General features: G+C 39.1%; 1 protein-coding gene across 3 annotated transcripts in view; it reads left to right on the forward strand.

Annotated features, from left to right (window-relative positions):
• The window catches only part of LOC130912301 (chemokine-like protein TAFA-1), an 87,403-nt gene that overhangs the window by 47,852 nt on the left and 23,548 nt on the right, over positions 1-16,003 (forward strand). For 2 of the 3 annotated variants that reach the window (XM_057830296.1, XM_057830295.1), the window contains exon 3: positions 15,492-15,632. In XM_057830296.1, coding sequence (XP_057686279.1) covers positions 15,492-15,632 — 141 coding nt within the window. Of the gene's footprint in view, positions 1-11,401; positions 11,504-15,491; positions 15,633-16,003 lie in introns of those variants that run through there. The other variant, XM_057830297.1, reaches the window with a different exon arrangement.

Genomic DNA, 16,003 nt, shown 5'->3' on the forward strand with positions numbered 1-16,003 from the left:
GTTAGTAAGCGAAATGTTGTATTTTTTGTATGAGACGCTTTTTGTTTATGTTTAGTGAACCTGTATAGCGTGCTAAGCTAACGTTGTTGCTAATGCAATGCTTGTGTACTTTTTTGTTTTTTTGTAGTTTTACGACGGTCTAAAGAGGACAATGGTTTGAGGCCATTTTATTAATAAATCAGATGAAAAAGGAAGAAGTCTGATTATTAAGGCGTCATTCACTAGCTGTCTAGCTTTGGAAAAAGTAGACGCTTTGGAGTGGGGACAGCATAGACAGATTTAAATGACAGTAGAGTGAAATGCCCACTACAGTCCTTATGTACCGTATGTTGAATGTGTATATCCATCTTCCGTCTTATCTTTCCATTCCAACAATAATTTACAGAAAAATATGGCATATTTTATAGATGGTTTGCATTGCGATTAATTGCGATTAATTACGATTAATTAATTTTTAAGCTGTAAAATTTTAATCGTTTGACACCCCTAGTTTTTTTTATTTCTCTCTGGCAACTGTCTGTGTTGAGAAAGAAATGTGTGTATGATATAAACATGATACAAGTCATACATACCTGCTATTTATGGAAAATAATTCAATTGTTTTTGTTCTGATGGTAATAATGTTGAGCTGTGGCTGTGGGTTTACGCTCACCTAAAGGCCTGCATTTATTTTAATTTTATTTAGAATATTACAGTTATTTTTCATTTAACTTAACGTTATACTTATGTTCCAATTTGCTAATATGTTTTAAAAATACGAATCCTGTTCTTTGTTTGTTTTTGTTTTTTTAACCCAGATATCGCAAAGTAACACATTCTAGAGCTGTAATAGCAACACCGTGATACTGTGATATTTTGGCTTAAGGTTATCATACCGTACCGTCAGAATCTCATACCGGCACATGCCTAGGTCTACTACAAGGCAACCATCCAAAACACACCAGCATTCAACTTCTAAATCGCGTTAGAAAAATACATACACAAAAAAAAGAAGGTCTTTGCCTTGTTAAAACCCGGACTTGAATCTGATTTAAAATATTTTGGCATGACCTTAAAAAGCCATTAATGCTTGAAAATTCTCTACTTTTACCGAATCAAAAGGGTTCTGCAAAGAACAGTGGGACAAAAATATTTCGACAGTTATGAAAGACTCATTTGCAGTTCTAGAAAAGGCTTGATTGTGGTTGTTTTTGTTAAAATATCTTTTCACACAGGGGCATACACCCCCTCCTAACCTCTCATTAAGCATTTTCTTCAGTTATCTTTAGCTGTTTTCCACTTTTTATAAACAGGAATCAAAGGAAAATTTTTGCAGCTTTTTGACAAGCTGCCCTTAGGATCATGTCATCCAGGACCAAAGGTCATTTAGCCTTGCATTATGCTTTATTGGACCATTGACATGGCACATGGTTGCTGGCATCCGGCATCGTGAGGCGCGGCAGCCACTCGAGGCCAGACGGCAGCTGCTCACTAAAGGTTCCTAGTCTATCGCAGCTTTCTTTTCTTTTCTCTGAATGTAACACTTTCATCAGCACTTGCCATCTAAAAATATGAAATAACGGTTTAGAACGTTTGCCATATAGGGAGATGGATTTTGAAAGAAGGTTTTGTGCAACTTGACATTTAGAGATGAGCGAGATTAAAGTGACAGAGGACACATATGTGCCTTTAAATGCTGTTTTTCCTGAGAAGTGGTTGGCTGAGGAGGATAATGTTGAGCGTTTGTCTTTGGTTTTATGTGTGTAATGGACATGAAAAAGTGTCGCGTGTCGCTGCAACCTATACGTTACGGCCACACTCATTAGAGTCAGAGCTATGTTAATGTGTTTAATTAGTCCCAGTCCTGTGAAACAAAAAATCGACACGCATTACTTCATCTGTTGATGCGTGTCAGAAACACTCGCTCTTAGTATCATTTTAAAATATCTCAATTTACGTCAGTTCTCATGGCTGACGTGTCGTCAAGGAATATTGTGAATTTTTGCCTCACACTGTGCTTTTGTCAGCAATTGCAAGATTCTCTTTTCTGGTAACTTGTTCTGATGTTTCTATCTCGATCCCGTGCCTCGTTTCGACGTGTTCCTAATCTGAAATTCTTCTCAAGCATTCACTTCAACTTCACTTGTCAGATATACTCTGACTCTCGCCTTTAATTGTTTACTCCAACATGTGCGTCGTCCAATTTTTTTTTTTTTCTGGCTTCAAAACAAATTTGTCTCAAAGTTTATTGAGCAATGTGTCACTCCGGAATAACAAAAGCACTGCAGGGATTTATGTTTTCACCCAAGACGGGGAGAAAATAATTTGACAACGTGCAGTCACATATTTTGGTCCTCCATCTGCATTAATTTAACTTTCTGCCGACAGAGGAAGAGCCCCAGTTGCCCGTTGGCTTGTGGAGAAAGCCGTGCCTATTATGGGTCACCTTGGATGCGTTTCTCATTAAAAGGTGACAGGCATGTTGCTCAACAACACAGACCTCTGCGGTTCGGAGATCAGGACCTGCTGTCTCTTCTTAAATGACTTTCAAACCGAAAATAATTAATCGCAGGGTCACGCAGGCTCCAACTTCGCTTTTTTCCGGCATAGAACAAGGGCACTTATTAGTAGTCATTCATATGTTATGTCCAATGGAAGATATTCACCTTAAAACAACATACTATGGATTCAGTTAAAAGTAGACTCAACTTATGGGTTTTCCAAGATGTGAGTCTTTGACCGTCTAATTTCTTGCTTAGACCTACAATTTGATAAAGAGGCTCTGTATAACGCAGTAAACTTGACTAGCTAACATTCACTCACTCATAGGCTAGGTACTTGCGTGATAAGTCACACCTTTTTCAGTTTTAAAACCTACCATTTGTAGCCCAAGGGTGTAGGTTTGGTCTCAATGTTGGTAGGGACGATATAACAGCATAACCTGCATGTACACATTTTGCTGGGGATGGGACATTAATAAGACTAAACAGATTGGTGAAAGGAGGTCAGGGCTAGGCTTGATGATTGATGCAAAATAAATCTGTATTGATCTATACTAACTTTCACACAGCAAATTTACAGTATAAGGTCTTCATCTGTTAATTTTTCTTGAATCTAGTCAAATAAATTTCATCTTGTTTTGACTTTTAAAGGCTAGTTAACAGATTAATGTGTCAGATTCTTCCACTTACTTTCAGTAAATATTACCATTAGTTTTTATTAAGCCTATACATCTAAAAGTCGGTCATTTTTCACCTAAATCAAAAAAATATTGCTTTCAAATAATGTTTTCAACAATATCTATTCTTGAATTGAGAACTTTTTTTTTCTTTAACCTGTCCTGTTCAGCTGCTTGACATAGAGAATTGAGATCTGAGTGTCCGATTGGTCCAAACAGTTTTAATATATCACATGGGAGTATGACATACTCCCATTGTGATCATTCAACCTACATCGTTTATTAGGAGAAAGCAGCGAACAGGAATGGGTTATGGGGGAACAGAAGAAAAGAAGGAGAGAAAGACAGAAGCACAAACAAAAACAACAACAAATACATCAAACACCTACGCTAACTATGAATATGTTGGTGCCAGGCCCAGATCTAGGTTTACCCATCAGTGTGGGCACTAAGAAATCTTGAGTGGGCACCCCCATTGCAGGCTTTTTTTTACCCTCTGCATTTCTCCGGGCTTGGGACCGGCGCAAGTAGGACACTGGCTTGTGTCCCGTTGAGGCTGCATTAATTTTTGGGGGGTTTATTTGGGGGGTTTTTTTGTTTTGTTTTTTTCATTTATCTATCTACTTATTTTCGCAGTCGGCGTGATGTCACGATGAAGTCATCACGCATAGCAATGTGTCGCTATTTTGAGATGGGGCACGCAAAGGTAAACATCTGTAGACAAACGTTGTCTGAAATTCATATATTTCAGCTGTGTTTTGGGTCTTTTTTTCATAAAAACGTCTTAAACATGACTTATTATTGTCACGAGTCACTGCCGACAGACACGAGGAGGCGATACAACTTAAAATTAGCGTGTATTGGCCTGCAAATCTGCCCATACAAAGTCGCAGCTGATAGCTGGATAAATAATCCAAAGGAATTGCCTGCAGTGGAGTTCGGAAACATCTACAACTACCTCATAATGTCACCCAGTAAGTTGACCTTTATCAATTACGTGGAATATGTACTGTGTGGAACTAAGAAAACTGGTAGTATATACGGAGTGATTATTCCTGCCGTAACCAGTAAATCGCCTCCAAGCGTTATTTAGCCGTCAACACGTCACGGCAAAAAAAACAATTCCCACCAGGCCAATAATATACCGATTGACCGATCAGAGCGGTTCACGGCAAAACAAAAATAACGCTTTGCGAGTTGTCGGTTACGGTAATAATAACCACTGCCTAGTCTATTGAATCCTAGCAGCTAATTGGGGCAAAAAGAATTCGAGTAAAGTTCATTCACCAGTAATAAAATGTCGGCTGCAAACGTAAATGTGTCTGGATTTAGGTTCCCACTGGCGAGAATGGTCCACGGAACCGTCTTCTTTTACTGTTCCTCGATCGATTGCTTTCAGCCATTTGCTTGTCCTTTTCTTCTCACGAGGAAGAATGAAGAACTTCTAATGCGGCTCCGAACTCTTCCTTGTGTCACAACCCGCAACAAGGCAACTTTTAGTCATTCCGAAAAAAAGACCACAAATAAGACAAAAGTTCAACACGTTTGTACTACAATGCACGACAGAGCAACTGCTTGTGACTTGTGTTTTGCCCCCATTTGAATATGGCGACGCTTTGTTGTGGCTGGTGATGTCATTAATGCCCGGATGTCCGACTGCGAGAATGTGTCTGGAGGAGAGAGAGGAAGCGCGCGGATAACAAACGAGGTTGGAAAAACAGCTTGTTTTGGTGATTGCATGTTCGGCGTGGTTGCGGCCAACAGTAACCGTTAATCGGGCAATAAAAAAGTAGGTGAGACCAACTCTCCGTGCGTTCTCTATATCCAGTGCGACGCTACAATAGATATTCCCGACCTTTTGATTGGGTGGGCACGACTCACGTCTGGGTGGGCCGTGCCCACCACAGCCCCCCCCCCCCCCCATACATCCGGCCCTGGTTGGTGCTATCGTTAGCTAGTTGTATTATTGGATCAGGAACATTTCTGACGAACAAGTTTTTTTTTTTAGTTTAAATATACAAACTTTTTGCTTAAAACAAGTCTGTTAACCTTATTTTCAGCTAGATATTTTTCTTATTTCAAGAAATCTGAGTAAAATTTACTTGAAGCACTGGCAGATAATTTCACTTATTTCTAGTGGATTTACATAGAAAACTTTTTTTTTTTTTTTTTAGTTTTAAGGAGGTGGGTTTTTGCTGTGTATATGTTTTGGTTCAGGTGATACACTGTTTGATTCAAACCTTTGTTTTCCGAAAACTAACATTTTGAGAACAGAAACATTTTGAAAACTTCCAGAATAAATGTCTGGATTTTATTAGGAAATTTAAATTGCATTATTTGAAGTTTTGAACCCAAACTATATTAACATACACAAGAAATATAAACTTGTTAATTATCTCTTAAGTTTCCAGGAATGCAACAAAAAAAATTAATAAACATTTGTCTTAATACCACACAAAATTGTCTTTCTAAATAAGTACAACAAAAAAATATATTCTTAGTTAGGGAATAACTTCTTTCTTGAAAAACACTACTGCTTTTGTCCACAGTCAAACCGAACAAAAAAATGAAATCTCCTTTGGGCTGCTTCAAGACCACATAAGCAACATAAAAATGAAAACTGGGGAGAAGGGGGTAAACCTTGGTACACTAAATTTCTTATAGCTTAGCAGAGTTCACTATTTTTCTCACAGTTTAATTAACGTGAACATAGTAGAAAACACATACAGAAGGACACTTCTCCTAAGCAGCTTCCTACTCCGTTAGCAAGTTCACACAGTTTAATGTAATGGTAATGCTAAATTGTGATGCAGGTCTGACTTTCAGTAGCAAAATTAGTGGTGCGTTTCACAACAGTTACGTTTCACGTTACTTACAGCGCTGGCCGAAAAAACTAATAGACCCTACTCACCTACGTCACAAAATGACATGTCGCTGTATCCGGCCGCCATATTGTCCGTATTTTTTAGACCTATTCTCATTGTTTTCAATTAGTCGTACAAGTTATACAGCAAGTCATGGATGCCCCGGTGCTATCTGACGCTGTAAACTCATTGGATGCGTTGCATAAAAGACATTATGTGGAAAAGCTTCAGTTTATCCATTCGCCAGATCCATATTTGATGCCTAAATCGATGTTTTTCGACCCGCTGTCTTCGCCGTCTTTGCCTGACATCTGCTACCCTGATATTTACAACTATCTTTTCCACACAAAATCAGCCTATTCTCACGAAAGTTTGAAAAACTTTAAGAGCTTGGAGGCTTATAAATACTTCGTTGCTGGTTGGGTGAAACAGGTCCTCGTCCACGAAAATTCGGCAGGAATCTATCTTGTGCTCGGGAAGGTGAGTTACGAAATTTTCAATTCAAAATCTTTTGTTCTTGCTAACATCCACTGTCAAGTCTAATGTATTGCATGTCATTTGTCAATGGAGCTAGGGCTTTTAATGTTTATATGGTTTAGCGATAGCACTCTCACTACATACATATACAGTGGTACCTCTACATACGAATTTATTTCGTTCCAGGACCTTGTTTGTAAGTCGAAATGGTCGTATGTCGAGCAGGATTTTCCCATAGGAATACATTATAATTCCATTAATTCGTTCCAAAGCCTAAAAACGTACACTAAATTCTTAATAAATACTGCTGGCACTGTTACAAATGGCAATTAAACATAGAAAAACAAATAAGTTATAAATAAATAATTCAGAATAATATAATAATAATAAGAATAATTAATAATTATTCCTGTAAATAATGTAACGAATCGGATTCTAATATGGCGGACACTTTTTACTGTCCCTGAACGCACCGCGAAGCTGACGTCTCAGTGAGATAGGTCAGTGCGGTAGAGATAATACTTTCGTCAACTGCTTAAGACAATGGGCGTTTTGTGTTGGATAAGTTCTTAAATAAATGATAAAAACGTGACGAAGCTGGCGATTTCCTTGGCAATGTTACCACAATAATAATTGTCACCTTAACTTATAAATAGTGGCGAACGGTGGTCGGAAGAGGACCATGGAGCTGTATTGTTGAGCCAGTTCAGGGACGCGCACCCCAAGCTCATATTTTTCTATAACTTGCATCTTCATTTCAAAGGTAAGCATCACTTTTTTCCTTGTTTCTCCAACTGTATCAACTTTTTTTGAAAACTGTGTTGATTTCTCACACAAGAAAATCCACCGTGCGTTCGTTTGCAGTGCTGTCATGTCGTCGTATTTCGAGCATGTCGTCGGATGTAGAAACAAATGGCGAGTCAAATTTTACGTCGGATGTCGAAAAGATCGTGTGTCGAAGCGATCGTATGTCGAGGTACCACTGTATAATATGTAATAAATATGAAGTGCGATAGCACTACTCCAGATTGTCCCTAGTTGAATTTATTTTTTGGCTTTTGACCTCAATAGTGAAATTGTAAATTAATTGTATGACAACTGTCTTATTATCCCCTTATAATTATATATTTTCAGGTAGTTCATTCACAACGTCTGAGTGTATGTTGTCGGCGATTAGCCTAGCAATGATCTTAATTGTGCTTGTCAGCCCAAAACGCTCTAAATATATATTAAATGCATCTTACCAGATATAAAATGACTACTACATAATCTGTGGTAGTCGTTTGGAGCCCAGTTTTCTCGTCGAATTGCAGCAGTCAATCTCGCTCTCCTCTCCGGGTTTCTCGGCATACGGTAAAACTTCAAGTCTCTCCGTCTATCTTCTCTGTTTTTGCAACCGACCGCCACACACGACTTCACCATTTTGATTATTAATGTTAACGAGCAGAAAAACACGCCATAATAGGAGGAATTTACGAAGCGCTAATGCATTAACGTGACGAGTAGACGGACAACATGGCGCGGGGGCGTGGCTGTGTCACGTGAGTAGGGTCTATATACCTCCTATGTAACGTAATTCTGTACTGTGAGAGTTGCGTGTGTATGTGCTGGTGGGGGTCAAGTCATCAGCCAATCAAACGTACGTTTGAGGAAAAAAAACATGAAATGGCACATTCAGCAAGTAAAAAAGGGGTAAATGTAAGTCTGAAAATAATTGAAAATAATTCACTTAATAATGGTAGGGTCAATATTATCGTTACAACATATGGGAAGACAATCTAAATGACTTATATAACTGAACAAATTATCTAATGCAAGTAAGGTTGCTTGAAAGTTGGTGGGGACAATTTGAGCCTACTGAAAAGTTGGTAGTGTTTTGTCCCCACCGTCCCTATGCAAACCTACGCCCTTGTTGTAGAGTGATTATAATCAAATAACAAACTACACTGACAACACACTTCAACCAGCGCACACTCCATCTTATGCATAAAACTATTTAAAATATTGAAAACTGACATTAGAGCCACTTTCATAACAAAGCAGACAGCTATGAGATTCTATTTATTTTAAATAAAAATCCCAAACTTTTAGTTTTGGGGGGATTAAACACATCAATTACATTTTTATTCATTGGGGAGAGATGACTTGCAGTGATTGTTTTAGAATTCCAAATGTGATTTAGAAGCAAATTAAAACTATTATCTCAAGGCACCACTGTCCAAAAGAAATGCACTCAGAAAGAACTGTGTTACACTGTCAGTGTTAAGTAGGCTTTAGACTGCCAATCACTGGTACTGAGAGTTTTCGGGCCAAGCGTCATGTTACCGCACAGCGTCCCTCAGGTTTTTCAGTTAGTACGTGGAATGAACAGTCAGTGCTGCCCACTTACTCATTAAATAATCTGTCTGAATATGAAATTTGAACCAATGGTACATACTGTATGTTTACACCCCTATGTAATGTGGTCAGGCATTGTGTTCAAGTGGCTATTCGAATGACTGCTATGAGCACCTCCAGAGACAACCACAAGTCTGGACTCATTACTTTGACGCCAACTCATTGCATAGTAGCATTTCTATTATGATAGAATGGCCAAAATTTCTCACACCGTGCTGTGTTTTGTCATGTTTGAAGAAACATTTGCAGGTCCCAAAATAACGTAGTTCACATATAAATTATGAAAGCGCAAGTGTGGAGCCAATGAAAGTTGAAAGAGTGAGTCCCAACCATTGGAAGTACAGTACATGTTTTGACAGCATTTCTTTGCTTGACAGTCGAGGGACGTAACCAGGCAGAAAAACTTGGGGAACCAGGGAACTAAATACAAACAAATTATAAAGACAAAAAGGCACGCCTGGACAGGAGACACGTGGCTAGCTGGAGATGGTTGTTTGACACAAGTTGGAGACGAATATCTAATGAGTAGATAGGACATGAGAGAGGGGCACTGCAAACCATGATATAATGTTAAAACAAACAATTCAAAACAAGTAATTGAAACCAAGGATCAGGAAATTGTTTTAAATACTGAAAGTTTTGTTGTTGTTGTTGTTTTTTAACTATACTACAACGGGGAGTGCAATTAAAAAGCTCGAAGCCTCTTATTTTAGGCTTGTTACTTTTTTCAAACTACTGTGGATGCGCGTGACGACAAACTGGTTCACTTAAAATGAAAAAGTGGATCCTCCAATCTTTAACTGTACAGATTATTGCAAGAATATTGATTTTAATTTTGTTTTTATTTTGTTCAAAGACATTTATCGTTGTCATGTTTGACGGTTAAGCCCTTAATGCCTGAATTTAAAGCGTAAAGACGTAAAGAAGAAGAAATTTAAAAAGGGTTCTGTCATCTTTGTCTGTCAAGACTTTTAGGGACTTATGTGGGGAACAAAAATGAAACGGCATTAACATGGAGGGAGGTGAACAAGGTAACATTAAAATAGGTGATGCAAAAGATTGGGAATAGGAGAATATTCCCCATCTATTGAAAATGCTCTGCCATGAGTGCTATGTGCTAACCTAAAAAAAGGTTTTTATTTCACAAAAGTCAAACCAACTTAAGAAGGAATACAGGTACTTGTTTTCACCAGGACCTGTACTTTTACGTACATCAATATGTGAGTACAATTACCCCCTTTTCTGACTATCTAGAAGTCATCATTCAATGCTGTGGTACTGTCTGGCGCAACGCGGGTGATCTGCTTTTGTTCCAATGTGTGCAGAAACAAGTGTTTCACTGAAATGGTTACTGATTTTTATGAAGTGAACTTGAACAAAGCACATCCCTTGCCTCGTTTTGTGCCAGAGGGCTTGTTAAAACACATTTTACACAACCTGTCAACACGCTGTTACATCTTGATGTGCATCTGTAACAAAACTGCCTCTTTACGATGAACTAAAGCACAACAAGAGACGAGAAATATGTCAGGGCACGAATCAAGACGTCACGATGTGCCTGCAACTATTTAAAATCTTTTTCTACTATAACTGTTTCAATTAGATGATCTATGTAATGTGATGAGACCCAAAGCAATTTACACACTACAGAAATGCATGGACTTAGAACCCATGTCACTATCACAGGAGGTAATGAATTCTTTGATGTGAAAGTGTGCAATTATATTTTTCTGATGTTGGAAAAATGTGCTCAGTGCCCTGAATTAAAGCAGATACATCTGCAGTGAGAATGTTTAAACGAATTACATCAGCGCTTCAGCATCAAAGTTGATTCTTGACCGCCGTAACAGCAGATGAGAAACATATCTTGCTACAAAGCCTTGTCATGACTTTATATTGTATATATTTTCCTTCCATTTCTTTCATCTACAACTGAAAATTACTCAGATACAGTCGAGTAAAAATAAACCATCTTTCCATCACAACAGTTTCCAATTGCAATTGTTTTGAAACTTCACATGTTGAGATCTCAATATGAAAGGTCATTTCAGTTTTCATTAGTGTAAGCGCTTCTCTCTCAGCAATCAAGCAATAATTTGCACAATCAGGGGAATAAATATTCATTTGATTCACAATGTCATGACAGTCTCGTATATTTCTTAGTTTAATATGAGTGTGTGAAAATTGGCCTTCAATAATCGAACAATTAAATAGTTCAAATGGACTGGATGTCTGTTGTTGTCAATGGCAGCCATAGGAATACACAACCAAATCACTGAAAAAGCTTAAAAAACATGTGTAACCAGTCAAATCGTGGTTACCTCACACCCTTTCTCTAACTCCTTCCCAACTGGGGTTTGAATCCACATTTTCACTGTGACCATTCAGCGTGCTGACTACTGAGGCTACTGTACATGTCTGCTACACTAATGTACCTTTTGTCCAGAGGTTTTATTCCACGGGGTAGGAGGCCGTGTAATTTAATAAACTATGGAGCCGCCTAATATAGCCGGGATTTTTGTGTAATAATTGGAGCCATAGGAAATGACGTCAAGGAACGTGCTATCGTCATTTTTTGTGTGGCATTACGGCATTGTAAACAGTGGAGGTGAGTGACACGGCTTTCCTTCTCCTCTTCTTTACAACTGAAAGAGCTTGTAAATCTTACGATTGAATATGTCCAGAGAAGACATTGAACAGCGCCAAAGAATGATAAGCTTCCGGTTCAGAGGTGACCCGCGCGGACGGGTACGTCACACACGAGGCTGCTCCTTTTTGCGCATGCGTAGTAGTCTGCAGAAATGCAGGTGTCCCCTGGAGGAACAGGGTCTTTTAAACGCACCTTAAACAATAATTTACGCCAAAAATTATCTGTCCTATTGTAGATGTAGCCTGAGTCAACAGACCCATCTTGTCTCAGCTCCAGGAGCACACTTTTAATTCTCAGGGAATAAGGTTTTCCTAACCTTCCCAATCGGTCTTTAGCAGCTTGGTAGTCTGCACGCTTGACTGCCAAGATGACAACCTGGGTCCAAATCCTGTTTGAAAAGGGGGACGAGCGAGAAAACGGATCCAGTTAGGTCACCATCAACACTGGTTAGATATCAATCACAGCATTGAAAAAAAAATGTTTTTTTTTTTTTTTTTTCATTCCAAAATTAATCTACAAAGATATATCCTAAAATTTACAGTTACTGAAGCACTACAGTACATCGTTTTTAGGTGTAATTCACATTTTTCCATATAACTGTAAAATTCTGGCAACCAATGCTGCCATAGCATGAATTCATTTTGGTGGTTTTTTTTTCAGTCTACTAGATTGTGCAGAATTTAAGAAAACCAAACAAATGGCAAAGTAGCCTGGAAACATCTGCGCCGCATGATTTTTTTCAGGACTAAAAATGAGACGGAGGCCTCGTTACCTGGCAGTTTCTCACCTCACCAGCGTAATGAAGATGGCTGCACAGCTCAGTTCAGACCTCGTACACCAACTCTGACCTGATGCATAAATATTCCTGCGAGACACCGTCAATCAAAATGTTCCCAGCGAGACAAAACGTATACAGTACACAAGGTGTGAAGACAATTAGAATGTTAGCCACCAGCTGCCAAGCTTTTCCCCTCATTCCAGTGAGACATTTACAAACATGCAGTACTCAATGTCTAAATCAAATGACTTAGTTTGCACCTGCTGGAGATATCGTGCTGATGAGAAATACTGTGATTTTAATGTATTTTTGTAAGGTGATGATTTCTAAATATAGCGTTATCTTTGCTCTGTTTACTACCGACAAGCAATGCAAGTTAATTCCGTTGAAGCGGCGTGTTTTTTAATAGATCAAAGAAGAAATCTGGGGCTGTCTTCTGCAATTACGGCAATGCATTAAGAAGAACAAACCCCTGTGGGCTGTTGTTTTCAAATGATGCCCCACTGCTTCCGCTGGTGCATCACGTTTAATGTTGCACATGCATGCCCTTTTGTTGAATGCACCAGACAGCTACAAACATTCTCCCAGAACGGCTCGAAGAATTAAACCCTGTGGCATCCTTTTCCAATTTTTCTCTACAGTACAGAGCATAAACAGGTAAATTCATTATTTCTTGGTGAGTAATTAAGTTATAAACATTGCTTATTCTATGGAACAAAATGGGGGAAAGTATCGAGCACCGACCCTAGTGTGGATAAGCGCTACAGAGGATGGATATAAAACATTTCTGGTTGTTTGTCAGCTATCAACCCTAGTTCAGAATTAGGTTTTCTGCCAGTATCTGTGTGTGTCACTTGCTAAAGGTAAATTCAGGTGGCAAGTGTTCAAGAATATCAAATTATAGTGTGTTCACTTTTTTAATCTAAATTCCTGGAGTTGACACCTTCATTCTCGTAATTTCCAAACTATAATGCTCTGATGTAATATATATTATTCCCTTCCGTACTGCTTTTTAAAAATGGCTTATTCCTTTGTATTCATGTATTATATGTGCCATACTGTGATGTGATGGCTGTTCTTCATTTACTTCCACTATAAAGAAATCGCACGTCAGCTCACCAGGAAGAATACCTCCATTTAGCCTCGTGGCGGTCACCCTAATGCAATGATAAGTGTGGGAAATTACTGAATCAAGTGCATGACAGCCAAGTGATCTACTTCCACCCAGCAGGTCAAGTGGGGCTCTGTTGACAAATCCCCATCGGAGCTCAATCGAAGTCCACACAGAACTATTTGCTGCCTACATTAGGACCAGGTTGATTAGTTAGACCACAGATTCAATTGTGATATCCCAAAAAGCCCATTCTGTTTGACGCATACATTTGGCGTGTGGCAGCGATATGGCCCGTGTTTATATTCGAGGACAGTACGTATGCTCTCTTGTGGGTTTTGGTGCCCCCACCCAAAAAAAGGACACAGGCAAAGGACAGCTATGTTTGGCCACCTTGCAATGCCATGCCCGAGGCAGGTTCTCCTTCAATGACACTGATGTCGGTGATTTCTCTTTTTATAGATTGTCACTGCTTAACAAAGTATTCAACTTTTTGTCCAAGCTTTGAATAAACATATAAAATGCAATACCTCATTTGCTCACACTGATAAACTGCAAGAGATCATGACTATTGTTTTAACATTAAATTGTGAAATGCGTGATTCAGTTTGGGGGAAAAAATGCTATATGTGGACAAGACCTTAAAAATTCTTTTGTAACCTCCGTATCTAAACAAGTTTGTACATAAACTCCTGAATTCAACCTGATTGTAATGCTCAACAATGACCTCAGGGGAACGAGTCAGACCAGATATACCGGGAATTTTGCTGAACTGCAGCAGTATTATAAAGCAGAGTGCTTTAAAATTCATCCTGATGGTTGTGCACATCTGTTAGACAACTACAGGAAACGTATGCTTGTAATGATTGCTGCAAGAGAAGGCACAAACAGTTATTGAATTCAATTTAATGGTTCATTCATTTTTTATCCTCCCTGTCCTGAGAATATTTATTTTAAAAAATAAAATGTGGTAATTTTTTAAAAACTTGTTTGTAGTATTAGAATAAGCAGGTTATTTATTCCTGATATTTTAATGAGGATATACCGTCTTTTATGCCCAATTTATGCAAAAATTTAACATATTCTGAAGGGTTCACATACATTTCCCCTGCACTCTATACACTGAGTTTGAGTCTAAGGACACCCTAAATCAGCTGAGATTGGCTCCAGCTTTTTTGTGAACCTGAAAAGGTTAAGCACTAGAAGGAACGGACGAATGCAGCAACATGGCGGAATGTATACATAAGATTATGACTGATCAAGGTGCTTCTAGGAAAAGCCTGTGCATCTGAACAGACTCGCAAAAGGAAATATTCAAATAGAGCAGGGAAATACATGCAAACTGGGGCACATTTCCCAAAGCGGCAGCTCATTGTCAAACATCACTTTACTGCCAATATACCTGCTACACCTTTGGGCCCCCTCGCCTCTTTCTCCTCACAGCCCCCTTGATCTTGTGTCACACTGGCGGCTGTAATTGTCACATGGTCCTTTTGCTGCTCTACTCTCACGATTGGAGAGTTAGAGCACAGTGGGTGGGAGATGCCCCAGCGGTCGAGGTGGGTCGACTGCACTCGGTCCAGGCCTCCCGTCCTTTGGGGCGCAGCTCGTAGCCGGGCGATAATTGCACAGCGGAGTAGGTGTTCATATTCATGACGACCCTGAAGCAGACCTCTTCTCCCACTAATAGAACGATTTTTTTTTTCTCTACACTCACGTCTCTTCATCATCACTCCACATCAATAAGCTGCAGGGGTTTCTACGCCTCAAAGAGTGTACAGCGCAGACTTATTATTCATGTTTACGGTGATATTTTGTAGTGTTCTCGCTGCATGAAATTAAGCAGTTAATATAAATGATTAATATATAGGGAATTTGTGGATGATTATCGCGCGCGCCGGCATTACACCTAAATAATACAAACTCCAACTTGAGGACAAATATGATTAAATGGATAAATAAAAAATAAACCTGCACTCTCGGGAAGCAGAATGTTGTTTTAGTCCACCCCTGAGATGCTGATTTAATGTACTGTTGTTGTTTTTTTCCCTTATCAGAGGGGGGCACGTGTGAAGTAATTGCTGCTCACAGATGCTGTAATAAGAATCGTATTGAGGAGCGCTCACAAACCGTCAAGTGTTCTTGCCTCCCGGGGAAGGTAGCTGGAACCACCAGAAACAGACCTTCGTGTGTTGATGGTGAGTACAGTATTACATTTACAGTACATACGGTTAAAACAGTGTTTTGCTGTTTGTTTATTAAGTCACAGCTCCACCCCAAAACTGTGTTCAATAGTTTATGAATTAACTCATTCACATCCATTGAAGTGATAACATCAAATCCATTTTAACGGGATGGCGGTATTAAATGATCATGTTTGAGCATCATGACAAGCAAGCAGTGGCGGACTTGGCAATTTTGGGGCCTAAGGTGAACATATCCAGGGGCCCTCTTCATGGGTCAGGGGTTAAAAAGGTGAGAAGGGTGTGGAGGAAACATGTTCCGGTACACTAGGGCTGTCCTAAACGACAATTTTACTTCTGATTAGTCAGCCGACTAGTTTTACGAT

This window comes from Corythoichthys intestinalis, chromosome 2, assembly GCF_030265065.1.
Source record: "Corythoichthys intestinalis isolate RoL2023-P3 chromosome 2, ASM3026506v1, whole genome shotgun sequence".
NCBI lineage: Eukaryota > Metazoa > Chordata > Actinopteri > Syngnathiformes > Syngnathidae > Corythoichthys > Corythoichthys intestinalis.